Source organism: Crocodylus siamensis, chromosome 4, assembly GCF_052110815.1.
Source record: "Crocodylus siamensis isolate JL-2025a chromosome 4, ASM5211081v1, whole genome shotgun sequence".
Classification (NCBI taxonomy): Eukaryota; Metazoa; Chordata; order Crocodylia; family Crocodylidae; genus Crocodylus; species Crocodylus siamensis.
In genome coordinates, this window is record NC_143398.1 from 13,125,481 (window position 1) to 13,151,947 (window position 26,467).

The 26,467-nt window shown below is 44.7% G+C and overlaps 2 protein-coding genes across 7 annotated transcripts in view; one reads left to right on the forward strand and one right to left on the reverse strand.

The window, feature by feature from the left end:
* BEND7 (BEN domain containing 7) overlaps positions 1-17,995 on the reverse strand; it is a 58,177-nt gene extending 40,182 nt beyond the window's left edge. Inside the window, exons 1-3 of one of the 2 annotated variants that reach the window (XM_090041826.1) lie at positions 17,621-17,995; positions 13,512-13,595; positions 45-344 (exon numbers count right to left, since the gene is read on the reverse strand). In XM_090041826.1, the coding sequence (XP_089897952.1) occupies positions 45-344; positions 13,512-13,595; positions 17,621-17,963 (727 nt within the window). In that variant the 5' untranslated portion in view covers positions 17,964-17,995. The remainder of the gene's footprint in view (positions 1-44; positions 345-13,511; positions 13,596-17,620) is intronic. The other variant, XM_090041827.1, reaches the window with a different exon arrangement.
* A 3,051-nt stretch (positions 17,996-21,046) lies between these two features.
* The window catches only part of PRPF18 (pre-mRNA processing factor 18), a 34,680-nt gene continuing 29,259 nt past the window's right edge, over positions 21,047-26,467 (forward strand). The window contains exon 1 of one of the 5 annotated variants that reach the window (XM_090041816.1): positions 21,047-21,108. The gene's annotated coding sequence lies outside the window, so the exon portion shown is untranslated. The remainder of the gene's footprint in view (positions 21,109-26,467) is intronic. The other 4 variants (XM_090041819.1, XM_090041815.1, XM_090041817.1 and 1 more) reach the window with 4 other exon arrangements.

The following is a 26,467-nucleotide window of genomic DNA, read 5'->3' on the forward strand; positions in this document are numbered from 1 at the left end:
GAGTAAAAAATAATGCCATGTGGAGTAACTAACAGTGATCGTACCATTGGATCCCACGGTTCTCGTTTGATTTTGGAAGGTTTTAGACCGAGTTCCATACTGCCCTGAAAAATGGCTGGCTTGGGGTGATAATTCATTCCATGCACCACTCTGAGAAGGATGGAGGCTCGCCTGGGACTCTGCAGGGGGGTTCAGGCGCTGGGCCCAGGCTAAGTCTAAATCCTGGGGTTCTTCCTTCAGTTTTTCTCCTTCTTTGCCAACGCGCTGATAGATTCTTCCAGCGCTGTCATTCAGTAATCTTCTCATCCCTGTAATTTGTTTTTTAATTTCCCGGCTTTCATCTCCTAATGAAAACAGAGCCACAGTTATCACTGTAAATTAGCAAAAACGGTAATGGGGAGAGATTAGTGATTTTAGATGCCAATAAGAGTTTCTAGCTGCTGGAGTAAAATAAATAAATAAGTAAAAGACATGGCTGAGTGGCAGTTATCATCTCCTGTGCCATGCGTTAGTACAGAAATGGCTGAGATAGCTCTGGGTTAAGAGACCTGCTGGCTTGCCTAATGCTGCTTCTAAAGCTCTTATGTTTAAGAAATGCATTTCTTTTCCTGAAGGAAATAACAATGGCTCCCGCAGCCTCAAATAAACTGTCCTTTTAAGACACCAAACCTACTTCAGCACTGACATAAATGGGAATTTTGTCTCAGTACAGCAAGCAAGATCAGACCCTAAACATATCAGCAGGACATCTGCTCAGGGGCAGACCCTCCTCTTCCCCCCAAAATCAATAACATAACTCCCATTGACTTTAATGGAAGCAACATCAGTTCTTTAGTCCCTAGAATTTAACAATAATAGCATACACAGAAGTAAAATTTAAAAAAGCAGCTAATATCTCTGCAGTCTTGTGGAACCTAACTGCTGGAAGCCTTCAAACGCAAATTATGAAAGCAAAAAGAAAATATGTACAAGAAAAATGTAACTGTTTCAAATACATTCAGCACATTTAAATAATAACGATTACATACTTTAATGCTCTTGGCACCATTTAGGTATTAATTTTATGTATGAAACTGCTGATTGCACAATGAATATATATGTTTTGGGCAGATAGTAGCTATTTTGCTCGTTAAAGCATGCATTACATTTCACTGGTAATAAGGAAATGTTCATAACCACTTCTGAAATAAGCAGCTTCTATTTTTTACTGGTAATAGAAAAATCAAACATCTTAAGCAAGAAGGATAATGAAGATCAAGACATGGATAGAATCAACCCTCCTTTTATATTATATTCAAGGCAGGGCTACTCAGTATAATCTTTTCTTTGAAAAATATTTCAATTTACATTCTAACCCCCCTCCCCCACAATAAAAAACATTTTTTTTTATAGAGGTAACTGTACAAAAGAGCTGGTGTAAAGAAATGAACAATAGCTCCAATTCAGCAAGGTATGGGAGCATGAGCCTGGCTTCAAAGAGGCAGTCAGTCTCATTGATTTCACTGAGTTTATCTGCGCGTCTTAGATACCTTGCCGAACCAAGGTCATTAACATTACTACTGCTTTAAAAAAACCAAACAAAAACATAATATGGGTCATGGTTCAACCTCTTGGAGCACATTGCCTAGGGCCCACAATAAAGGAGGCCAGATTTGTTCCTGCTGGACATAAAACTAGTGAAAGGCCAGCTACCTGATCTACTGAATCATTTGACCCTGGGCCAACTCTACCTTCAGTTGAGGTTGTTCCAATTGGCTCCAACTCACTGGCAGGGTAGCTTGCAAGAAAGCTCTCTAATCTGGGTAGGATTTGCCGATCCACTAGAAGGATACTAAAGCACTATTGCTACTATAGCAATAAAGAGAAGGCAGGGTGTTTTGTGCAAGATTTCACTCTCATGAACTTCTTTATATGAAATGTAATATGAAATATAAATGTATGCTGGAAGAAGTATTAGAAGCACTTAGAAAACTTATCCATTTTAATTTTATGCTTTTAGGAGCCAATTTAGAAAGTTGGCAAGTGTTCTCAATTCTTGGCTTCCACAGAAGTTGACAGTCCTCCTCACACCATTGGCTTGCTTCTACGTAGGTACTTAGATAGTAACTCTGGGACACGAACCATGATTTTTATTATAAGTTTGTATGATGCGTAACAAAAGGAAGTTCTGGTCCATGTTTTGGTTCCTATTCACTTCCACAATAGAAATAAGCAGAAATATTAATATTAGGGGTGTACCAATAAAGAATTTTTGGGCCGATACTGATGGCTGATTATTAGCGAGGCATTCTGGCCGATACCGATCTGATTGCCAATATGCCACCTGGCAGCTTGGAGAACAGAGTCTGGCTGATAAGTCTGTTGTGGGGGAGGAAGGGACATGTGGGGGCGCAGGTCCAGGCCATCGTGGTGAGGGAGAGAGTGGGGCTGGGGCAGGTGCTACCCAGCCAGGGTGGGGCAAAGGACAGAGCTGTGAGCAGCTCGCGAGGGAGGTGGGGTGAGGGGGCCAGCTCCTACCACTACACACATCCCTGGGGGAGGTATGGGAGGGCACATGCCTCCTGGATCTGTGCATGGGGCGAAGGTGGGCTGGGACCAGCGGTAGTGCTGGGCTCTTCCTGACGAAGGGGCTGGGCCAGGTCTAGGCTTGGGGTGGGCAGAGGGTCTAGGCTTGGGGTGGGTAGAGGCACTGGGGAGGATACAGAGAATTTTGGGGTGGCTATAGCTCCTCCCATTTCCCCCACTCCCAGTGCTACCGTCACCACCTGCCCCAAGCGCAGCTGCAGCCCAGACCAGCCCTACCTGCCAGGAAGAACCTGGTGCTGCTCCCAGCCCCAGCCTGCCCTCACCCCGCACACAGATCCGGAGGGCACATGCCCCCCATGACTCCCCTGGAGGAGCTGTGGGAGCCCCCTCCCCATGTCCCCCATGATCTGCTCATGGCTCTGTCCCGCACCCTGCCTCACCCCTTCCCTCACTGTGGGAGCCTGGAGCTACACCCCTTGTGCCCCTTCCCCCACAACAGACTTGCCAGCCAGACGCTGCTCTCTGAGCTGCCAGGCCAGCTGCATGCATGCTATGGCTGCGCTTATGCATGAGGCATTTATCAGCAAGACTGGCAATATCAGACCAAAAAAGCCGATTGCCAATGTCAATTTTCCTTTTATTGGTGCCGATATGACATGGACTGACGTACTGATGCACCTCTAATTAATATGCCTATATCAGGGGGCTTAACCTCCAGCCTGCGGGCAAATATGGCCTGTAGAGCCTTGGAATCTGGCCCATGGGTTCCCTATAGGTTGGGAAATTTGGTGGCAGAAGAGCAGTAGCAGTACTGCCATCCCTTCCTGCTGCCAAAATCCTTAGCTCCATACGGAGGGACAGAGCTGGGCCATACCGCCTTCCCTCTGCATGGCTGGGTTGGGGCTGGGCTGTGTTCCCTTCCCCGCACTGCAGGGCCAGGTCACACCCTCTTCCCTCCACTCAGTCAGGTTGGGGTTGGGCCACAACTCCTGCCCCCTCACCCTGCGCAGCTGGTTCAGGCCAGGCCATGCCCCCTCCTCTCCACCTTGCCAGGAAACCATGCCCCCTTCCTCCTACAGGGATGGGCCATACCAGCTCCCCCTGCAGAGCCAAGCTGTGGCCAGCCCAGGCCCCTTCCTCCACGTGGCTGGATTAGGGTTAGGCTGTCCCTCCCCTCCCCCTTTACATGGCCGAAAGGGGTCCTGCCACGTCTGGCCCACATTGGGATCAGGCAGTGCCCATCTGACCCTCCCTCCAGCCAAAAAGGTTGACCACCACTGGCTTATATCATCCAGCACTATGGATAAAACAATATGCTTTATTACAATTTCTGAATTTAGTATACACGTTTATTAAATGCTAAGGGAGGAGAGGGAGAGGAGACAAACCGGAACTGAGTGAATATTAAGGGCCTCACACATTTCCCACAACTGGCTGCAGTGGCTGCTATCTTGCCCAGCCCTGGTGACTGGCTAGGATAGTTTCTATTACCTTGGTAGTTTTTGCTGGGCCTTAAAAGTTGACAAATCCTCAAAACAGGAAATAGGGAAGTTAAATCTAACTCTGCTTCCTAGTACACATAAATTTCAATGAGTCTTTAATGAGGTGGTCAAATACTATTACTAACTCTTTAATATGCACATATAACATCTTGTATTTTATTTCCTCGCATCTTTATATACTTCTGTGCATTTCAGTCACCACAATCCAGAGGCTCTTCAATGACTGCAGCTAGCTGCACACTGGCACACCTCTGCACTAAATAGCACATTGCTGCTCTTGGACTGACTCTCACTGCAGGAGCCTTTCCGTTTTTAAATAGTTCTCAAGCCTAAGGCCTAGAGTCTGGATGAATACATGTGTTGTGGCTCCCTTGACCTATTCAGGATTTGGAGAATCCCAGCTTCCTTTGACAAATATAAGTTGCTAGCTGTATCACCTGCCAAGATATGCTTATAAAGTGTAACTGGTGATAATGTCTCACCAAATGTCCTGAAGTAATGCCTCAGTGGTATAAACTCCTTACCCACATTTGTCTGATTTGAGTATTGGCTTTTCAACCTGCTGCTAACACTTAATTACTAATGTTAATGGCTCCACTACTCATCCTACTAGTGAATAAAAATCAGGTAGCAACTGGGAGTAAAACCCAAGGGGCTGTGAACTGGGAGCTGCTGCAGGGAAGCAAACAGAGAAGAACAAAAAAGAAAGAAACATGAAGAAGGGGGAAACCTCAGAAAGGAAGACAGAGTGGTGAGAAAGCAAGAATAGATGTAGTGGGGCCTCGAGAGGCAGGCTCTCTCATCGAGTCCTCAATAAGATACCAAAATAAATAAATACAATACAAAATGCCCTGTTGATCTCTGGGAAAATCCCCAGTCAACAGTGGGGAGAGAGGCACTCTAGACTAAGGGGAGAAACTCCAAAAAAACATATACTATAATTAAACAGAGATTTTGACCCTCTCCTCCACGTGTGTTTCACACTCCAGTTTAGGCTATATATATATTTCCATAATTTTCTTGGTAGACACAGCAGAGGGGAGCTGTGGAATTAGAAGTGCCTCTAAATAGTAAGTTATACAGCATATTGTATTACCTTCACTGATGTGAAATAGTGCCTTATTCTACAAGCAGTCACTTTGATTTCACCGAAACCAAAAGTTCCTTTCTGTATAAAGTGCTATTCAACATGAAGGAAGGCAGCAAAATCGGGCCCTATTTTTAGATGTTAGAAGCTGTTTCTCAGAGATATATTCATAGCAGAAATGCATCAACAGAACATTATTTGTATTATTTCTTGCTAGACTATCTTATGCAAGTATAACTAATTTGTAACTTTCACGTGGCCTGACCTCAAGCTGCCTTAGTGAAGTTCAGATATGTTTTTTTCAGAGCATTAGATGCAGTCCCTCTAAACTAATGGTAAACTGTTTCCTTAATGAGCAAGCATTCCTGTACAGAACTCGAAGCACCACAGTTATTAAAATATTTCAAACGAAAGCAACTTAAATTTATTAAAACCAAATTCTCTTATTAGTAGTAAATGCTTGCGTGTTTTAGAAGCATTTATAAATAACTTATGTTAAACAATTTTGATAACTCGTTCACTCAGTTCTGAACTCCTAGCTGGGAGAGCATGTTTCCACTACTTTTTTTTCCTTCTTATGCTTCATCTGTGTGTAGTATATTGTATAAATATAGGTCATGTTGTGATTTTATAGCGATAAGCCTAATAGACTTTCTATTGGAAAAATGGAGAGAACTACAAAATGCCCAGGGTTGTTCAAAAATGACATAATAGTGTTTAAGAAACAATATGAGCTTTGGGGCTCCTATGTACTCCCACAATAAGTAGACATAAATAAGCAGACAAAGATACACAAGTGGGCACAGCTAAGGTTGCATCTTCACCCTTCATTTTGCCATTGCTAAAATAACCTAAAACTTGCTTAGCACAGATTATATATTTAATTTTCAATTTTTTTAAATAGCTAAATTAAAACTAACAACTTTTTGTGGCTTCAAAAACTTGCAGGGTTACAAAAAGTTGTAACAGAGCAAACAGGTTATGAATCTAGAACATAAGAGGCTATGTTGCCTGTCTGTATTGAACTGCATACTTCACTTAGTGCCTGTATTGAGGGCAGCTGAACCCAGCTTCTGTATTGGGAGAATATGGAGGATGGATTCAGGGCACTTCAAGGGACTGGGGAATGTGAGGCTCATAATGAAAGACTTCTGTAAGTGCACGGCATCCTTTCTTAGAGTGTGTCTGCAGTACATATATAATGCAGCATCATATAGGGATATCCACAGAGTGGCCCAGAATTAGCTCACCCAGGCAGAACACTATGTAAATACAACCCAAAATACTTCACTTAGTGCTAGTTTGAGTATGCCTGCACAGCACTTCACTGCCCCATGCAGACTAGGTCTGCCAACGTGGAAGTATTTGATTCGGGTAGTGATTCAATTCGGAGATTTGGATCACAGTCCTGAATCGATTCGGCCAAATCAGCTTTGGAAGATTCAGCAGTGATTTTGAGAGATTCAGTGATTTGGATTGGCTGGAGAGAGGCCGGCTGTAGGTTCTCCCACAGCTCCTCTGGCTGTGCTTGCCTCTTCCCAGGTGGGGGGAGTCACAGGAGAAGCCCCCATGGGGCTGCTGGGGCTGAGCGGTGCTGGGCTCCAGGTGACTGCTGGAGCTACCCTAGCTCCCAGGCAACGTGCAGCACCCTGCTGAGCCATGCTACACCTGTGCCATGGGGCAGCTGCCGTGCAGGTACCAAGCAGAGGGGGTGAGATGCCCACTGCCCCATGCTGCGCAGGGGGGGCTCCGCCATGAGCCCTCAGTGGCCCCCAATCACTGCTACTAGAGCTGGTGAGTGAGGGGCTTTTTTTTTTTTTTTTTTTTTTTTTTTTTTAAGTGCTGGGAGGCTGGGGTGGGCAGGGCAGCCGGATTCCTAGATTCCTAGAGTCAGAAGGGACCTCAGTGGGCCATCTAGTCTGACCCCCTGCCCATAGCAGGCAAGAAAAGAGTCACCAACCCTGGGGTTATCAGATCCCAGCCAGGTGCCTGTCCAGTCTCCTCTTCAAGACCCCCAAGGATGCGGTGAGCACCACCTCCCTTGCGAGCCCATTCCAGATTCTGGCAACCCTTACTATGAAGAACTTTCTCCTAATGTCCAGTTTAAACCTTCTCTCTAGTAGCTTATGGCCATTGTTCCTTGTCATTCCAGGGGGTGCCCTGGTGAACAGCTCGTTGCCTATTTCATGTTGCTCTCCCCTTATGAATTTGTACGCCGCCACAAGGTCCCCTCTCAGCCTTCTCTTGGAGAGTCTGAAGAGGTTAAGGGCCCTTAGCCGTTCCTCGTAGGGCCGTCCCTGCAGGCCTCTAATCAGGCGAGTGGCTCTTCTTTGGACCCTCTCCAGGTTGTCCGCATCTCACTTGAACCACAGTGCCCAGAACTGGACACAGTACCCCAGCTGTGGTCTAACCAGTGCCACATAGAGGGTGAGAATCATTTCCCTGGGCCTGTCTGTGAACCATTGGGCTTCTTCCACAGTTCCTCCGACTGCACCTGCCTCTGCCCTGGCAGGGGGAGCCACAGGAGCTCTACACAGCTGCCACTTGCCCAGCCGGTGTGAAGGGAGGGTGGGGGCGCTGCAGGCATGGTTCACTCCAAGCAGCAGCAAGACATAGCCCCCGCTCCCACGGCTGCCGCACCTACGTCAGCACTTGGAGCAGGGCCTCTGTTCTGTCACTGCTTGCCAGCTGGTGCAGCAGGCATGGGATGTGGGCACAGCAGTGCTGGGAGTGGGGGCTATGCCCTGCTGCCACCTGCCCCCTTCCACCTGGAGCCACATCTGCATCCCGCCCCTCTGCCCCAACTGGGCAAGTGGCAGCAGAGCAGAGCCCCCACTCCCAGTGTTGCTGCACCCGCATCCCGCACTCTCCTGCCCCCTTCCCTGAGTAACGTACCCCCCCACCAGGCTGGGCAGCTTGTCCCAGTCCCAATCCCTCCCTCCCCCACGCCCCTTCCCTCTTCTCTTCCCCAACCCCAACAGACTTACTGGCTGGAGGCAGCTGTCAGCTGCCTGCTTAGCCTATGGCTGAATCTCCAAATCAGCCAAATTTTTTCCAAATCGATCTGAAGCATCTGAATCGATTCAGAGCTTTTACTTGGTCTCCCGATTTGATTCAGATACAGAGATTTGGTCCCCGAATCAGGCCAAATCTCCTCCGAACCAAATCAGCTACTGAAGCTTCGCAAAGTCCTAATGTAGGCATGCCCTTAGCTGACCGCGAATGAGCCAACGACACTCTCTTGTGTTGGTGCTATGATTTGCAAACACCTACCCAGAAGAAAAGGAATTCCTTACCAGAACAAACCTCTGCACCCCTTGATAAGGACCAATCACATGCCAAACCCCAGCTTCCAAACTTCAGTCATTTTTGCTGCAGTCATTGTCTTGAGCCTCATCAAACAATAAGTTTTACATCACAAGTATATATGAAGGCCAGTAAGGAAAGACAGAAATACGAGAGAATCTCATATTTTTCTGCCCTGTGCACATTTCCCTTGATCAAAGAACTTTCAAGTTGAAAAAAATAGTAGCATAGGACCTCATGTCATGGGTTGAGTCTAGTCTCCTACCATTGCTGACATCACATCATATAATCCTTTCACAAACTTACTGTGCTCCACTTTTAAAGTAATGAGATCTTTTGCCTCCATTATTTTGATTGGACGGCTGTCTGAGTCTCTCACTACAGATAGTTATATACCCATTTGTTCTTGTGCCAATACTGTTCACTAGCTCAAATAGTTCTTTTCCCTCCCTGATGTTTACCCCTCTGACATACTTATTGGCAGCAACCAAATCCCCTCTAGTGTCTTTGTTTTGCTAGATTAAAAAAGCCAAGCTCTTTTCATCTCCTTCTGCAAGATGGACTCTCTATTCTCCTCCTCATCCTAATAGCACTTCTCTGCACCTGCTCCATTTTGAGTTCATTTTCCTTGAACATGGGTGACCAGAATTGTACGCTATTTTCCAGGTGAGGTCTCACCAGTGTCTTGTACAATGATAATTCTGTATAATGATATTACTGGAATTACTTTGGCTGATGCAAATGAGATCTGAGGATGTCTTTTTTCATGGTTCAGTATGGCAGCTCAGAGCCACTCTGTGATCAACTAGCACACCAAGTTCCTTCTCTTCCTCAGTTCTTTCCATTGACGAGTTTCCATGTTATAGCAGAATTTTTTGCTACTGAACTCTAAAAACATGACCTGGCATTGTGTGTCACTGAATTTGATTTCATTTCTATCATACCAGTCTTCCAGAACATCTACTTCACAGAATCATAGAAAAGAAAATTCTTTACTAATGATAACCTGATCCTCCTCTGTACTGACAATGCCACCTAGCATTGCATCATCAACAGATTTCACATGCACATTCATATTCCTTGGTGTCAGGACCATTAATAGATTTTTTAAAAGAAGGTCAGTCTGAAGGCCAATATCTGATCACTCCATTAATAACCACATGATGTCTCCTTTCATCACTACAAACTCCCATTGCCCCTTACCCAGTTCTTTACCACCTTGCAGTTCCTCTACTAATCCCAGTCTTCTCCATATTTATTAAAGATTTCCCATTGGATGCTCCATCAAACACTTTATTCAAGTCTTGACAGATAGGATTGCTCTGCTCCGATTAATTCTTGAATTTCTGAGCACAACTAGGAAGTTGACCTTTTTTTTGTAGTTTATTTGAGATTAGCTGTTTCACTGTGTAGCCAAATTAGTTACATACACATGAGGTAGCACACTACTGTATAGCTGGGGCCAGAAATAGACCCTGTGGGGCCAGATCCTAATCCAGTTATTAGGCATTTATATGCAATCCTATTCCATGCTGTTTGAATCCCTGAAAAACTGTTAAAAGATGGATGGGTTCTTCTCCTGGCTAGGTTTTTTTTTGACTCATCAAGCTTAAGACTAGAATGAAGGCAAATAACAAAAGTAGGAGCTTTAATTTTTTTTGAGAGAGAAAGAGAGAGAAAAATCAAGCTGGGTATAACAGGATCACACCTGGAGACTCAGACTCCTAAGAGCCACTTAGGTGCCTCATCCAAGTAGTATTTCCAGCCCTGAGGCCCCAATCCTACAAACATGGGCGGCACCTTGTATGTCCACGTGGAATCCCTGTGAAGTGGATGAAGGTGCAGCAGATGCAAGCATCCATTTGAGCAATTTGGAGAATCAAGGCCACAGGGTCAGATCCCTCACTGGCAGGCAGAGATGGGGGAGTTGGCTTTTGACTTCAAAGGAAAGTCAGGCTGAAGCTGACTGACCCTGAAGTAACTTAGCAAGAAACAAATTCAAAAACACAACCCCTTCTGCATGCGCTCGATACAAAATTTTTCAAGATTGTAACTCAGATCAAACACATCTTCCTCTGCAGCAGGACTACTGCACTTTCATACCATACTGCAACTGCTAAATACAGCCGGAGGTTTCAGGCCAGAGCTGTTCAATAAATAGCATCACATGATTGTTTTAAAACAAAAAGTGTATTTCAATCACATGCCCCAAATATGTTTTACTTGAAACAAAAACCAATCAGCTGTGGCAGAGACCAAGCAGAGTAAACCTTGACCTAAAAGACGAATGTTTTGCAAAGAAATGACTATTTGAAAGCTCAGCTACATAAAGGAAACCTTCCTGCAATCTCAACTTTAGCTGCTACAAAAATCATGTCTAGGATATCATTCTATTAAAATTAACAAGAAACTTCCTAGACTTACGTTGAGTCAACTTTCTCTCTATGAATAAATTGTGAAAGATATTATTCCTGGAACAGAATAAATTCTTGGAATTATTGAGTAACTTATGCGCTATTCCCCTGTTCCAAGAACGCATTACTTATTTTATCATGACAAAGTAAAGTTATTAATCTGCTGACTTCCATTTCAACAATGTGAAATGTTGTAAAATGCACAGACACCTGCATTACAGTACATTTCAGTTCCACTTTATATCAGTCATAAACATCTCTGTTTTGGACATCTCTTCAAAACAAATGCACCTAGCCTACTTACTGTATGTAGCATTCAATTTTATGAAACTATAAAAGTTCTTCACTGTTAATTACACAGACAAATGTCTCATCACACATTTGGTTACCAGGATAATATAATTAGTTTTCTACATTAACCTTTCAAACACAGAGCTAGAATTTCAAGTTGAAAGCATTGTAAAGACATTGTCTTATATTATATGTTCATATCTTTGTGAAGATAATAAAATACAATAGACAGAAGAACACACTCTTAAAAAGCCACTGTGGCTCTACAAGACAGTGCCGGCTGTACAATCTCCTGACAAACTTGCACTCTCGTTTCTGGGGTAGAATAAAAGTGCTGTCACTATTCGCTAAGGGCTATGGGGCTTTACTAGTTCAAACATCACACAAACAGCCTGACGCTGACAAGCCTTGCTCATGGAAATTCAATGGGGCTGCTTGTCTGAGAAAAGGCATGCAGAATCAGGCTCAGAGACACTGTATTCACTTTCAGTTAATCTCCTACTGATACCTCCTGAAACACTTTGCCAGGCTTCAGTGGGAGCTGGATCAGGCCCTTAGTGAGGTGATGTCTTGAGCATCCGAAATTCCTGAATTCCATGGATTAAAGCCACACAGAGCTAGATCCATACAGGCAATATGCTGCCTGGCACCAAAACAGGAATTCACAGCCCTGAATTAGGCACTTATGTTGTCTGTGTGGTGCAGCAGAAGAAGTAGGTACCTATGGGCATGTCCATACTGGCTCCTGGCTGCTCTCAAGGCTGCCAACAGCTTGACAGCAGAGGTGGAAGGTACTCTCAGGGCATCCTCACTGCCTCAGTTCCAGGTTTGGATCATGCAGAGAGGGAGCTCATGGGTAGGGATAGGATTCAAAGCTCTGGCTCTTCTCCTGGGGTTAGATGTCTGCTCTCTTTCGTTCGCACCACGGTGCTGCACTATCCAGAATGAGGGAAAGGCGTGACTCAATTCTCTTCTACGCAAGGGAATACTTAATATTAAATAGTGAAGTGCTTGGTGGGATGTAATCAGCCTCAATCATAAAGCTAAAGAATGATGCTCCATCACCCTCCCCCTTCCTCTGGCCAAACAAACTGCTAATTATCCAAGGAAAAGGGGATCATCATTAACAAGAGGGATCAGGAGTACCACCATCAGAACAGCCTGCATCAGAACAGCCTGCATCCTGCTGGTTAGGGCACTCTCCTGGGAGATGAGAAATGTGGATTCAAAACTTCCTAAAAGAGGACATCCCAGCAGAGCTCTCTAACCACTGAGCTACTGAATGAAAGGGAAGTTGGTGCCACATCCTCCTCCTCTGGAGTTTGTGTGGAATCAATTTCCCGGATGAGCCCTGAGAATACCTACAAGGTTAAGACCCTCAGGAGACCAAGGCTAAGGAATCCTGAAGGGACTTTAGCAAGTAATAGTGGTGCCAAGCATCTGGACACCTGAGTCCAAGGTGTGCCAGAGCATGCCCAGAGGGAGAACTCCAGGTGCTTGGAGAATCGTTACTGCTCTTGGCCTAGGTGTCTACAAAGTTTAGGTGGCAACTAAGCAGGGGTCTTGAGAAACAGAACTTTGGATTTAGGCACCAATAGTGAGAAGCAGGACAAACTTAGGCACCTAAATCCTTTTTGTGCATCTAGCCCCCAGTCCTTTTATAGAGATGCTCAGCGTCTCTCCAATCAGATCTGAGATAAGAGAGGAGCAGGGCTGAGAATGGAAAGGGGGAAAACAGTAAGAAAGCTAAAGATGACAGTGAATAAGCAGCCATGAAAAATGATGAGCAGCTCAGTGACAATCAGTCCTATCAAGCTGTAGTTAGGAAGGCTATATATTACTTCTCTTTCTTTACACATTTTTGATTGTTGGTTTAATTTAATTTTGCTATGGCAGGATTAGCAGGCAGGCTACAGAGGTGAAAGGACATTACATTAAGACAGCACATTAATCCCCTATCCCACCCAAGGCAGAAGCAAAAACCAAACAAATAGCAGCTTCCTGGAAATTGAATTTCTGTTATCCAGATGTCAAAGATGTAATACCCCAATTACACAAACTATTGCCAGTGAAGCATGCCAGCAAATATGCAATGTAAATGGGGTGAGCAGAGAGCTGCAAAACTGCACAGTCAGCATCTGGCTCTGTGAGTGAGTGATAATTAGCACTGTGTGTAGACACTAATAAACATTTATGTCTGAAATTACAACTTTTAGCAGTGTTAATAAAGGATATATTGGCAATTCACAGAATAAAAAGGTCTTGGAAAGAACGTCAGATTAAACAATGGCAGACACTTCCTGCGCTTGCAGACATTTTTTACCACTCCCAAATTGCAAATGGCCACGCTGGGTTGCTCAGAAATTAATCAATGCAAGAACATACCTAAAAAAATGGGTTGTGTTTCTTTGGTCTCCCCGTTAACATCACTGCTGTAGTCAGAGATCTTGTATACCTCATGGTGGTAATCTGGAATGAAAAACGATAAAAAAAAAAATTAGAATGCAAGCGATCTGGAAAAAATGAACCCGCATACACGGCCACAATTTTACTGTGTAATTTATCAATATATCTGCAGTTTATTCTATGTTCATCAAATTAACCACAGAAAATGTGCTCTGTATCAGCACCTCCTAAAAAACTTTGCTCACACTGAAGAGACTCGACTGAAATATTTCACAGATTTTAGGGAACAGCTATGCCTGGCCTAAATTACTGTGTTCATTTTCACAGCAAATTATCCCACCAGATGCCAATTATCTGGCTTCTTGCTTTACAGATGGAAAGCAAATTTATAATGTAAATGAAAACTTTACCTTTTCAAAAGCCAAGGGAAACTTCAAACTTTACCTCTTAACAAAATTAGTGGTACACACCGGGGGAGATGTTGCTAGGTCTGTGGACTAATCCTGCATCACTGATGTTTTTTGGCTATTTAATTCCTAAGTGCAAAATGCATGGGTATATAGCCATAGAAATTGATCTTACTAAAAAGATACTGCCATCACCAAATGTTTAATATCTGAGTGGTTGGGCCTGCAGATGCCCTGGCCCCATGCTGAACAGGCTGCACATCCCTGGGCCACATGCTGTATATGCTGCATGCTGTGCTGCAGGAGACCTACTGCTGTACCTCACTAGCACCCTGCAATGTGGAATGGCCCCCACCCCCTACTGCACTGTGTAGGGTCCCCAGGTCCTCTGAAGTCACTTGGCAGAGGACCCTCTCAGCCCCTGTCCCACTCCCAGGGGTAGAGGAAAGAAGTGGAAGCTAGAGGAGGGAGGGGGAAAACACAACTCCAGCAGCAGCAGGAGGAAAGCAGTGGGAAGGGCAGCGCCTGAACCACTGCAGGTTAACTTCTTGGGGGCCACATACAGCCACAGGCCGCCTGATGGACAGCCCTAATTTAATATACAAAAAGTTGCAGTTCTACTACTATTCATTTTCCATTTCAAATAAAGTAAAACTTGGATGCTGAGGTCTCAGCTCTGATTGCAGGTGTGCATTTGTTAAAAGCAACTCTCTCATTTGCAAACACCTAAGGAGAGAGGAGTAATTATGGCAGGAAATACTGGGAGACAGCCCTCCTGGAGTCTATTTCTGGCTCTGCTACTGATACACTCCATGACCTTGGGCAAGTCACTTGGGACCAGGCAGTATTAAGCACTAAGCAGCTCTTTTGACATGCTGGATGTTTTTAGCTCCTTGTTTTTATAATGGAAATGCAGGGAGCTCAGCATCTCAGAGGACAAGGTCCTTTAATTCCCTACATCTCAGTGTTTCTCTTTGTGGACTGGGTTTTATCAAACTTACCTGCCTCGTAAAGGTGTTATGGAAATTAATTAATGCAAAGAAAAGTGCTTTGAGCTACTCAGATAAAAGGCACAACAGAAGTGAAGAGTATTATGTGCAGTTGCTCCTTTCATGAGAAACACACCTGCAACCCTGACAAAATAATCATGTCCAGAATTTAAAGACCCTCTGTATTAAATCTTTCTTATTACGCATTGTTATTTATGTGTAAAGCACTAGGCATAAAAGAAAGGAAAAACAAAAGATGTGATCCCAGCAGTGCATCAGAAGAAAAATAACATCAATACAGGCGAGAAAGAGAGGGAGAGAAGTGACTATAGGGAAGGATGACTTCTGTGGATATAAAGCAAATTTAAGGGGAATAGTGACTAGTCACACTTAATGAGCGTTTGTTTACTTGAAAGATTTTTGGATGGGGTGTGCTGGAGAAGTAAAGACTAACAAGGCTGTATGACATACAGAGCCAAACCCCAGACTTTCTAAGTTGCTTTTCCAGAATAAGAAACCCTACAGAATTTACCAGAGTCTTGTTCTCCAGTCATTAAATTCTATTTGTTTATTTTTTCTCCTGTTGATGCAGATTGGGTAAAAGTGTGTATCAGTACCTGGACAGTAGGGACTGGCAGATTAACAAGGTTTAAATTATATGTTGTCTCCAGCAAAAATGATACTGTTCACTTTTGGTTCTTAGCTACTCTGTTAAAGTTACTGCATTTTGCTCCAGAGGTGGCTACATCTCAATAAAAGAATAAAGTGATCTCTACATGCACAGTTGCTATGATCAGGCTGGTAAAGTGCTTTGAGATTCTTTGAGAAGAAACAGGAGAACAATGACAATAGTTTATATATCTTTAAATAAATACAGCACAGGGCTTCCTCTTCAGTCCCCTTCTGCCTCAGATGTCACAGTCCAGGGCCTGTGAAATCCATATCAATTTCACAACAGTAAACATTAAACTGTGACATTACTGAGTGACTCAACCAGGAGGCATAGGCTGATTACAAGGGAGACAACAATCATATATATAATTATCTTGGTAATCAACTCTGATAGAAAAGGAAAAATACTAAAAGTACATGAGAATGTAATCTTACTGTACTATAAAACACGGTTTTTATCTTCTTGACTCTCTGAGAATCCAAATACATTTCCTTCAGAAATTGCATTTGGCACAGCTGGTCTCTACATTTCTACAAGCAGAAGATTTCCAAGACAACCCAAGCACAACTACGAATTTACGACCGAACATTAGTTTATCTAGAATTAAACGACGGTTAACGTAGTATTAGCCAAATTCTTAACTTACATTACAGTGAGCCTGTTAAAACTATCTGTCAAATATCTATTTGTCTTTAATTATTTAGGTTATTCTACACTTTTCACAAGTTCCCTGAGCTTGGAAATAAAAATACACTAATCAGTTTCACTTTTGTTTCTCATCAGTTTCACTTTCAAATCCTCATGCTGCTCTAAGCACAGTTCTTCAACCTTGGGGTCACAAGCAATGCAGGAACAGGTTTATTGCTTGAAAAATAAATGTAGTCCTTGGCATTTAATATCCCTTCCAGCCCTACTTCTCTATGATCCTTCGTGCATTTCTACTTGTTGTAGCTCGGCAAGTGCTTCTTTGCACAAGCTTGTATTCACCCAGCTGAACAAAAACCAAATCTACACGTTCACCATGCAAACGTTCCACTGTTACGTTACACATTTACTCATATCTATATATCCCTATAGAGATATATAGATATATATAAAATCTATCTTTTAAAATTTCACGATTTCCTCAAGTGAGATGATTTTCGTTTTAGACCCGCCTTTCTTACACTTGTTCCCGCATAACCTGCGGCAAACCTCCCTCCCCCCTTCTTCATCTTGACACAGGAGTTGTGAACCTCTGGCATTTCTTTTCAGAAAGTGTGACATGACACCAAAGAGACTCTGCCTTCAACTTGGCATGCAGGACACATCCAGCATTTCATGGAGATATTTCAGTTCGATACTTTACAAGATCTCCAGCCGGATCAAGGAGGGGGAAAAACGTCTCCAGCGGCTGCGGTGGCAAGAAACAAACCCCCCCCCACCCAACCCAGGTCCACCTGTTTAAACCACCCAGGCAACCTCCGATTTTTGACAAGGACTGGAAGACGGAGGTGTATTTCTCTGACATGAATCAGGAGGAGGGGTGTGTGGGGCGGGGGGGAAGACAAAATTAAAAAATAAAAATAAAATTAAAAAAAAAAGGCAACCCCCCCTTACCCCCAAATCCAACAAGTCCCACGCCAGCCAGGCCCCCTCCCTCTGTCCTCAAATTAAACGAGTGGCGTGGATGTGAAACCTCTCTCCCAGCCAGGCGTGGAGGTGCGCAGCGGCCACAAGAAAGCGCCCGTGCCCCGATGCAAGAGATAATAATATTAAAAAGGGGGGGAGGGAGACCCTTGTCATTCCCCCCCTTTTTTGAATGGTTCAAGGGGGGGTCAAATTGAACCCCCTCTTTTTTGGGGGGGCAATGAAATGAAACCCAACTTTATCCTGTACAAGAACTGCCCCTACATTTGAAACCAGCCCAATCGTGGGGAGAGTTGGGGGGGGGACCACACAGACAGCCTCTGCCCTAATTTGGGGGGTCCTAATTGGGGTGGGGGGAACATAACCACCCCCCGCCTGGCCGCACTTTACCTTGGTTGATCAGTTTGAAGCTCTGGGATTTCCTGCTTCTCTTCCTCTCCGTGAACTCCATGGTGCGCGCAGGCAGGAGCGGGAGCAGCAGCGGGAGCAGGGGGAGGAGAGGAAGGAGGAAGGGGGAGGCTGGAGCAGCTCCGCGGCGGCCGCCAGAGCCGGCTCCGGGCGGGCGGGCGAGGGGCGTGGGGCCAGCCGTGCCCCGCCCCGCCCCGCGCCCCAAACTTTGCCCGGGGACGCGGCGGCGGCGATGGCGGCCCACGGCCCGCTGCCACCTGCTGGGCGCCGCGCTCCCCGCCCGGCCGCGCCGGGGGCCCTGAGGGGGGCGCGGGGGCAGCGCCATCTTGTGCCCCCCGCGCGGGCCCTCGGCGCCGCCGCCGCCGGCCGCCATCTCGCCGGGACCCGCCACACGCGACCGCGGCAGGAGGCACGAGGGGCCCGGGTGGGGAAGGCAGGCGCTGCTCGGCGGCGGGGGCCCGCCCGCACCGACCTGGGGAGGGGCAGGGACCCGCATGGCCGCGGCGGGGCCGGCCGGGAAGGAAGAGCGCCGGGGCAAGAGTCCCCAGGTACCCCGACACGGCCCCGCTTCACCCCGGTATCTTATCCCGGGGGAAAGGTGCCGGGTTATCCTCTAGTAAAGGTGCAGGGTTATTCCAGGTAAAGTTGCTCTCTTATGTTATCCCCAGTAAAGGTGTCGGGTGATGTTAATCTGAGGTAAAGGTACCCAATTATCCCAGGGGAAATAAAGGTGCTCTGTTAACCTGGGGTAAGGATACTCAGTTAACCTGGAGTAAAGGTGCCCAATTATATTATCTCAGGGTAAAGGTACCCGGTTATGTTAATCTGGGGTAAAGATGCCTAGTTATCCTCTAGTAAAGGTATGGGTTATTCCAGATAAAGGTGCCCAGTTATGTTAATCTGAGGTAAAGGTATCCAGTCAATCTGAGGTAAAGGTGGCTGGTTATGTTATCCTGGGGTAGAGGTGCCTGATTATCCCCTGGTAAAGGTACCAGTTTATTCCAGGTAATGTTGCCCTGGCATAAAGGTGCCCCCAGTTATTCCCAGGGTAGAGGTACCAGGTTATTCCAGGGTAAAGGTCTCCAATTGGTCTGGGGTACAGGTGCCTCATTATCCCCTGGCAAAGGTACCGGGTTATTTGAAGGAAAAGGTGCCCTGTTATGTTATTCCAGAGTAAACGTCCCTAGTTAATCGGGGGTAAAGGTGTCCAGTTACAGGTGGGGTACAGGTACCTGGTTATGTTTTCCCAGGGTAAAGGTGCCCTGGTTCTGCCCAAGGTAAAGGTACCCAGTTAGCCTGGGGTAAGGCTGCCCCAGGCTGGGAGCTTGTGTTCCCTTCCTTGTTTGTAAAGCCCATTAAATAAGCAAAGAGGAGGAGCTATGGACATGTAAACTGTTTTGTATCCATCCTACCAAGTTGTTGTGCTTACTTACCACTTTAGGAGTGTCTTCCTAGAGAGAAGTGGTTAACTGGACTACTCTGGAGTCAGTGTAGATATGCCCATGTACAGACTAACTGAATACCATGTATATCTAGAGAGAGAGAGAGTACAAACTTTCACAATCCAGAGTTCACTTCCTGATGCTCAGCTCTTCACCTAGTACAGCTTTTTTATGCCGACAGCCCCCGTTTCTGAGTTTGGTTTTCCCTGAAACTGCAGGCTGAAAGTATTTCCCTCTGATTGCTTATCATGTGTACAAGGGTGTGCCCATTTCAGTCACCCCCAAAGTTAATCTCTGCCTGTCAGAGGTCACAAAGTAAAATTGGAGAAGTTTGGCAGGCGCCTCTGCAAACTGAGGGCACAAAGTTTCACACAGTTTCCCTTGATGTGGCTGCTCAAAGGAAAGTGCCTTCCTCAAAAAAGGTGCGACAGGAAGGACAACCTAAGATTTACATCATCTGAACACAGCTGAAGTGAATGCTTTAATTTAGTCACCAGCTTACACCTTCACCTCTGCTAGGGCTTTACTGTACTTGATATCCTGTGCTGCCTGCTACACAGAATGAGCTCATTTCACCCCTGGTGCAACTTCACTGCAATCAGTACATCAAGAATACTTTTGTGAGAAAGTGCACTGCATGCAGGGACCACAATCCTGGATTCAGACAACTTAAAACTCAGGCCAAATCAAAATCTTTTGTCTCGGCCCTGCTGCAAGTCCCTAAATGGGCACAAAACATGCCTGCAGGTATTTAAAGAGAGGGTTAAACACCCTGACCGTCCACTGACGTCCATAGTTCAGTACTGCAGGTCATGCACTGGCTAGGAAGAATGAGGTGAATGTAAGACAAAGAAAACAGACTGAATATTACCATTATTTATTTGTATCACAGCTGTGTATAGAAACTTCAGCTGGACCAGATCCATGTGGCACTAGGTACTACACAAACAAAAAGTAGAAACCAGTCCTGGCACCAAATAGTGTTGTCAAAAAATAAGCCTATAGGTGAGATTCATCGAGTTCTAGAATAGCTCCCTTCTAAGGGGCCTGGACAGGGATGTTTTAAATTAAGTTCCTTAGTGGACAGCTGCTTTTGGAAATTTTCTAAACTTCAGTGTAATACTTTATAAAAGAAAACTGGGCTAACAGGCTCGCTCAGATCCTGCATTATGTATTTTGGGTGTGGATGCTGAAACAGTCGAGGCAGGTACATAGAAGATCACAGGTCTTCCCAAGCCTAGATAATCCACTGGCTTTAATCTAGCATGGCTACATTTCCATAGGTAATAGCACACAAGGGAGTGATATAGCCATTACTACTACTGTCTGCTAAATTAAATGGTCACAATTAATCCCCAACATAACTTCAGTGAAGCCAGGCCTTAAACTCCACTGCTCCGTTGTTTTAAGTTTGCTTGTGCCCATCAGGGTCTAATCCCTACTGATTTTTCTCTGCCAACTTGACTTAAAAGTCTTAAAACATCTTTGGGACTGTTATGCTTTGTGCTCATCTTTAATGGGACAATAGGAGAATTTAATAAAGCATAAGGCCTTCATTCACTGCTGTTCAGCTCACATGATAGGCGCAACTCAACACTGACCTAAGGAATGTGCTATAGACCAAAAAAAGATCTTTTCTGTTTTTCCTGCCATTCTCTGTCTTGTATTAGACAGTTTTGTAAAACACTCTGATTCACAATTTGTGAAGAGAGACTCATGAGACAAAATGGAATTGGTGTCTGTCTTTCCTTTTAATTCTTTCTCTTCAGGTTTTATTTATTTTTTCTTAAAGGGACACTGTCAATTGTGGAAATTACATATCTGTACAAAGATTGAGTGCGCTCTGTGATTGTAAGTAACATCTACGATTGCTGCAGTAAGAGTTAGCGAAAAACTATTTTTTTTTCTATTGCTCAGTGGGCCTAAATTGTGCATTTGACAGAACTACAGTTATGATTATTTTCAGCAGTTTCCTGGGTATACCAAGAGCCTGATTCTGCAAAACCCCACAGGAGAAAACTTCCTCATGTGAGTAAACCCCATGTGTTTTTCGACCCAGACACCTAAACCCTGATCCTGCAATCTGATCTGTACGGGCGTGAATTAGAAACTAGGACAAGATGACAGATTGACAGTCCTTTAGGTCAAAGTCCTCTAATTATCTACAGAGCAGGTATGATATCGGTCACTGCAGAGCCTACATTCCATCACACACCGCCAAGGCACCTCAGCCATGACCTAAGGGAATATCTTTCTCAAGGGATTGTTCAGTTTCCAAGTACACTTAGACCTGGAAGTATCTTTTGGGACACTGGTATTTTTATTCTGTAGATGCCTAGAATGGGACTCAGAACAACGATAGCGCATTTGTGTCAAAGTCAAAATGTTCATTATTCGTCCCTTGCCCCACCTTATTCAGGAGCTGCATTTCAGTGATGGGCAACTGACAGTAGTTAAACAAACTTGATCCAATGGCCAGAAAACTTTTTATTTCACCATTTAATTTGGTTAGTCTCAGAGCCCCTCAAGATATTAAATGCTGAGAAAGTATAGTTCAACTCTGAAAATTATGAATCATTATAAATCAACTCAGAAAATTATGAAATTTTTGATTACTTGTTTAATTAAAATATTCTTTAAATAATTTGGTTTTTTTATGACATTAATTTAATTAAATAAGATTTATCTAGTAAAAACCTCCAAGTAATTGGAGGGGTCGTCGTGCATTATAAGATCAGGGCCTCCTTTTTAGTTATCCTTTTATGTCCTAAGTTCCTCTTCCTTCAGAATCATTGTGTCCAGTGCCAGCTGTTAATTCTTTAGGGGCTCTTTTATTCTATGTAAAGCACGAAGTTTATTTTAAGGTACCATATTAATATTAAATAATACTTTCTGCATCAGGATGTTCTAGACACTTCAGTTTTTCCTTGCTTCAAGGCTTAACCTACCAATAGGTGTGTTCAGCTAATTAAAATGTTTTAATTAGCTGTGTGAAAGCTATTATTATAAATGTAGACTAGTTGAGGGCAAGCAAAAGGGAAAAGAATGCCAGGGCTCAGAAGTGCTGAGTCTCTTCAGCCCTCTAATCTGAAAACAACATATTTAACAAAGCTTTGAGTTAAAAACCTCAACACTTGGTATGAAGTATTAGATTCCCATATGCCAGGCAACCTGCACGAGGCCAGTGTAAGCAGGAAATGGCTGTCAGCATTAACAGTGTGATGATTGCTGCTCATCTTGGAGATGGGAGAGGTTTAATGTGTACAAGAGAGCAGGAGAAGGCTGAAGAGGCAGATGAGAGTGTGAGGAGATGCATAGGTCACTAGTGAGTGGGTTAGCATTTTCAGCTATTTATGTTTCATTGGCTATATTTGAGGGCTGTACATCCATAGTAACACGTTTTTCTCTGAGGGTTTACAGTCAACATTTTTAGTCATAAAACCTATATATGAAAAGCACATTTTTAAATATGCAGTCCTTTTTCTGACTCTTCAACTTGTCAAGAGCTCTAATGCCATATTTTCCTCTCTCATTGAGAAGCATCCTTTTGTTGGAGCTTAACATTAGCACAGGTGAAGTGAGCCACGGGCACTGCTTCTGCCACAGGCCAGGCAGCAAGTCTCACCCAGGCTGACAGTCTGGCTCCAAGCATCTGGTCCCTAGCCATGCAGGGTCTCAGGGTGGGTGTGTCCCACCCATGGCATGCCACCGAGTCACTGGGAGTGAGCACCGCATCTGCCATGCGGCTGGGCAGCAGCCCTTCTGGCACAATTGCTGCTGTCTTTGTTGACTACTGGGAGCAGGGTGGGTTACTGGCTTTTGCAGGCTTGGCTAGTGCTCCCAGGCTACCCTGGTGGTGCTGTGGATCACTAACCAAGCTTACAAAGCCTATGGGACAGTGGTGGAATCACCAGAAATTTGACCAGCATACAGAAGGTATTTAAAGTACTGTAAAATACAGTGCTTCAAATTTAATACCTCATTTAACAAGGATTAAATTAAGGTGCTGTAAAGCCATACACTTCTGTTAAGTCACTGCAATAAAGCACATGAAATGGTGAAAAAAGCAACTTCTGTACATGCCTATTGACTTCAGGATGCCATAAAGAAGTTTGAAGACCGTAAATTCTGCAGTAACTTGTTTTTGGACCCTGTCTAGATAGAACTGTTGACTTCTTAAACTTATTAACTCTGTATACATCCATGTTAGATCCCCCTTTTGAAAGTAAGGCTGGGCTTTGGCTCCCTGCTGTCTTTTTAGCTCATTCTTAGAATAAGATTTGAAGATGATGTGGCAAAAGACTAATGACAGAGGGCTGCTTAATGACTGTCTTTTCAAATGGTCCATCCTTAAAAAGATGGTTGCTACCGAGGGAAGCCAGAATTCCAAATCTGAACTTCAGTGGGGATCATAGCAAAGACACAGGTCAACTGGTAGGGATATATGATCACCTGATGTATCTGTTAGGGATCTAGCTTGCTAAAATGGATGAAAGCTAATAAAAAAGTGTGCTTTACACCAGTCATTTTAGAAAAAGGCTTACCTGAAGAGGGAGACAGAGAGACACTTGCACATCCATACACTTAGGTTATCTTCTCTCTCTCTCTCTCTCCCCCCCCCCATGTTTCAGAGGAGAAGCAGAAATCATAAGTTGCAGGAAAAATATCATGGACTCCTTAAAACACTCTGGCCTAAACCCACAGCAGAGGCATATTTAGACACTTTTGTGCCTGGGCAGTGGTGGCACATAGGGCAGTGTCAGTGGCTGTGCTGCTGGTGGCAGTGATGGTGGTTGGGTCAACAATGCAATGGCTGTAATTTTTGCACCCCCATATGGTCCCCCCCCATTACATCACTGGCCCACAGAATGGGCCAGGATTGTGAGGCAAATGAGGCAGTACAAATGAGGCATGTGGGTTTATTATTTTGTCTGGCTCTATGCATCTTCTGTTATCCAAAGGGAAGACTAATTGTATTTAGAAACTTTGGCAAACCCTGCCTGCTTGTTGCTTTGCTATCATGGACCCTTAGAGAGGCAGTCTTAAAAGCCTGAGTGCAATTCTGGGAGAGCATGTACTTAAGCTGTTGGAGACTTTTAATGGACAGACAGAAGTGACAATGTTTGCCTGATCTGGTCCCTAATAGTGCTCTTCAGCTATGACCAAGCACAAGTGCATGGCTTCAGAGTGGTTTAAAAGGGCCCGATCCTATGACAGTTGCATGAGGGTTCAGGTGAAGACTCTCCAAAACAGAGCCCGTTCAGTAACATGTGTCTGTGTGTGCCAAAAGCAGAACCAGGCTGACACAGCTCACCCGTGCTCCCAGTGTTGTCTTCAGAATGGAGGGAGAAAGGGAATGGAGGAAGTTTGGTTTGGAGGGGTTTAAGCTGGCGCTGAAGGATGGGGTGAGTGGACTGGAGCCTCCCCCCCACCTTATTCCTAACCAAGGTATCAGGCCTGAGGGGGGTCCACCCAACCCACCCTTCAGCACTGGCTGGGCAGACCCCAGAACAAGCTCCCTCTGCTCCCTTTCCCCCTTCCCATTCTGAAAACTGTGCCAAGGCTGGGAGGAGGGAAGGGAATTGCTAAGGGAGAGTGGCTACAGTTTTGCAGCCACTTTAAACAGCAGTGAACATCTGCTGGGCCTGGGGGATCCTTGTAACTCATGGGGTTTCCTGTGAAGCGCTATGAGTTACAGTGGGGAGCTGTTCTTCTGTCTGTGCCTTTAAGGACAGTATGGGCCAGGGTCAGGTACAAGGCAGTTGGGTGCCAGAGTCTCTTATCTGTGAAGTAGTAATGGATAGAGTCATCATTACAGCCTATTCAAGTCAAAGAAAGCTTAAGAGAACATGGGGTCCAGTGTCTCAGGACCCAAATGCAGTGGCTTGGTGAGTGCCCAGCTAGGGGGAGTTCTCTCACGGTTGTCTGATTTCCCCAGCAGTCCCTTCAGCTGCTTTTTCTCAAACACGAGGAGAAGAGAGTGTGACCATTGGTAGTAATCAATCACTGAAGCTACAGTTAGAAAAATAATCAGCTGTAGGAGCAATGACATTTAGCAATGCTTGCAAGCTCCCATAGGTTGCTGGATAAAGATCCCCACACAACAGCCATATTTGTGCAAGTCCTGACGTAGGCTACTGTTGGGGGCATTACCTTACATTGTGTCTCCCCGCCTACTTGACCCTATTGTTGCTTCCTGCAGGGATCTGTTCTCTGCTTCTGGATCCTGTTTTTGATTCTCCTGTATTTCTCCAGCTGCACATTAGTGAATGCAATTGCACTAATATCAATGGGAGTTTGAAAACTAAAAGTAATGTGTGCTTTAGTATACTACTAATCCACTTATTTGGATCCTCTTACTGCTCCTCTGGGCTGCCCTGATTCCTTCTATCAGCCCACCCAGCTGTTCTGATCTGCTCTCAACTTCCACTGCTGCTCTGTTAGCATCCCTGTCAGTGCACAAGGCTGCTGCCTTGACTCCCTCAATCCTTATTCCCAATGAGAGGCTCTGTACTAAATTATAATCCTCATGGCATGGAGCACAGATGTGAACAAAAATACATTCATGAAAAAGTTGCAGTGGTGCCTGTCAGAAGTTGTATTTCCTAAGTATTTTCAAGTGGTGCTTAATACAGTATCTAGCCCACTGGAATGGTTTAAGCTTCATCCATGCCACCTGCCTGTTTACCAGAGTTTTAAAAAAAAATCCAAGCTCGCCCCCACTGACAGAGTGCATCCGAAACAAATACTCAGAAATGCCTCTTTAAGATAAAGACTGTGAATTTAATATCTTGGTCAGGCCAGTGACTGACAAGCCTGGGGAATGATGCCCTCATTCATCTAGGGGATGTCTACCAGAGCACTTTCATTGCAGTGGCTCTGCCTTGATTTACCTTTTGGGAGGAGCAGGAAGTCTAGTCTCACCAAAACAATCAGTCCGTAACCTTCCTGCGGAGGTAGCCAATAACGTTGTCATCTGAGACTGGGTTTTTTTGCGAGATAGATCTAGTGGGAAACAAGTCAACACCTTCTGATAGTGATAATTTGGTAGCAGCTTTCAATGATTATCATCCCAGGGATTAAATAAACCAGTGATTTTGATCTTTGAACCAATGATAAAGGTAGTGACCCATCCACAACTATTTCATTTCAAGACTCAATAAAAGGTATATAGAAGAATAGAAGAAAGCCTACTAAGAGATATCACATCTACCCAAAGAACCTTGCCTACTAAAAGAGATTTTTTTAATGTTTGATTTGGTATTTGGTATATTCAGTTTATTCAGCTAAAGTCCACTTAACTTCCAAATCAGTGTTTATATATAAGCCAAAGCTTCATTTCCCCCCCGAAGATATGCAGATCTACCAGGCTACTTTCTTTCTCCAA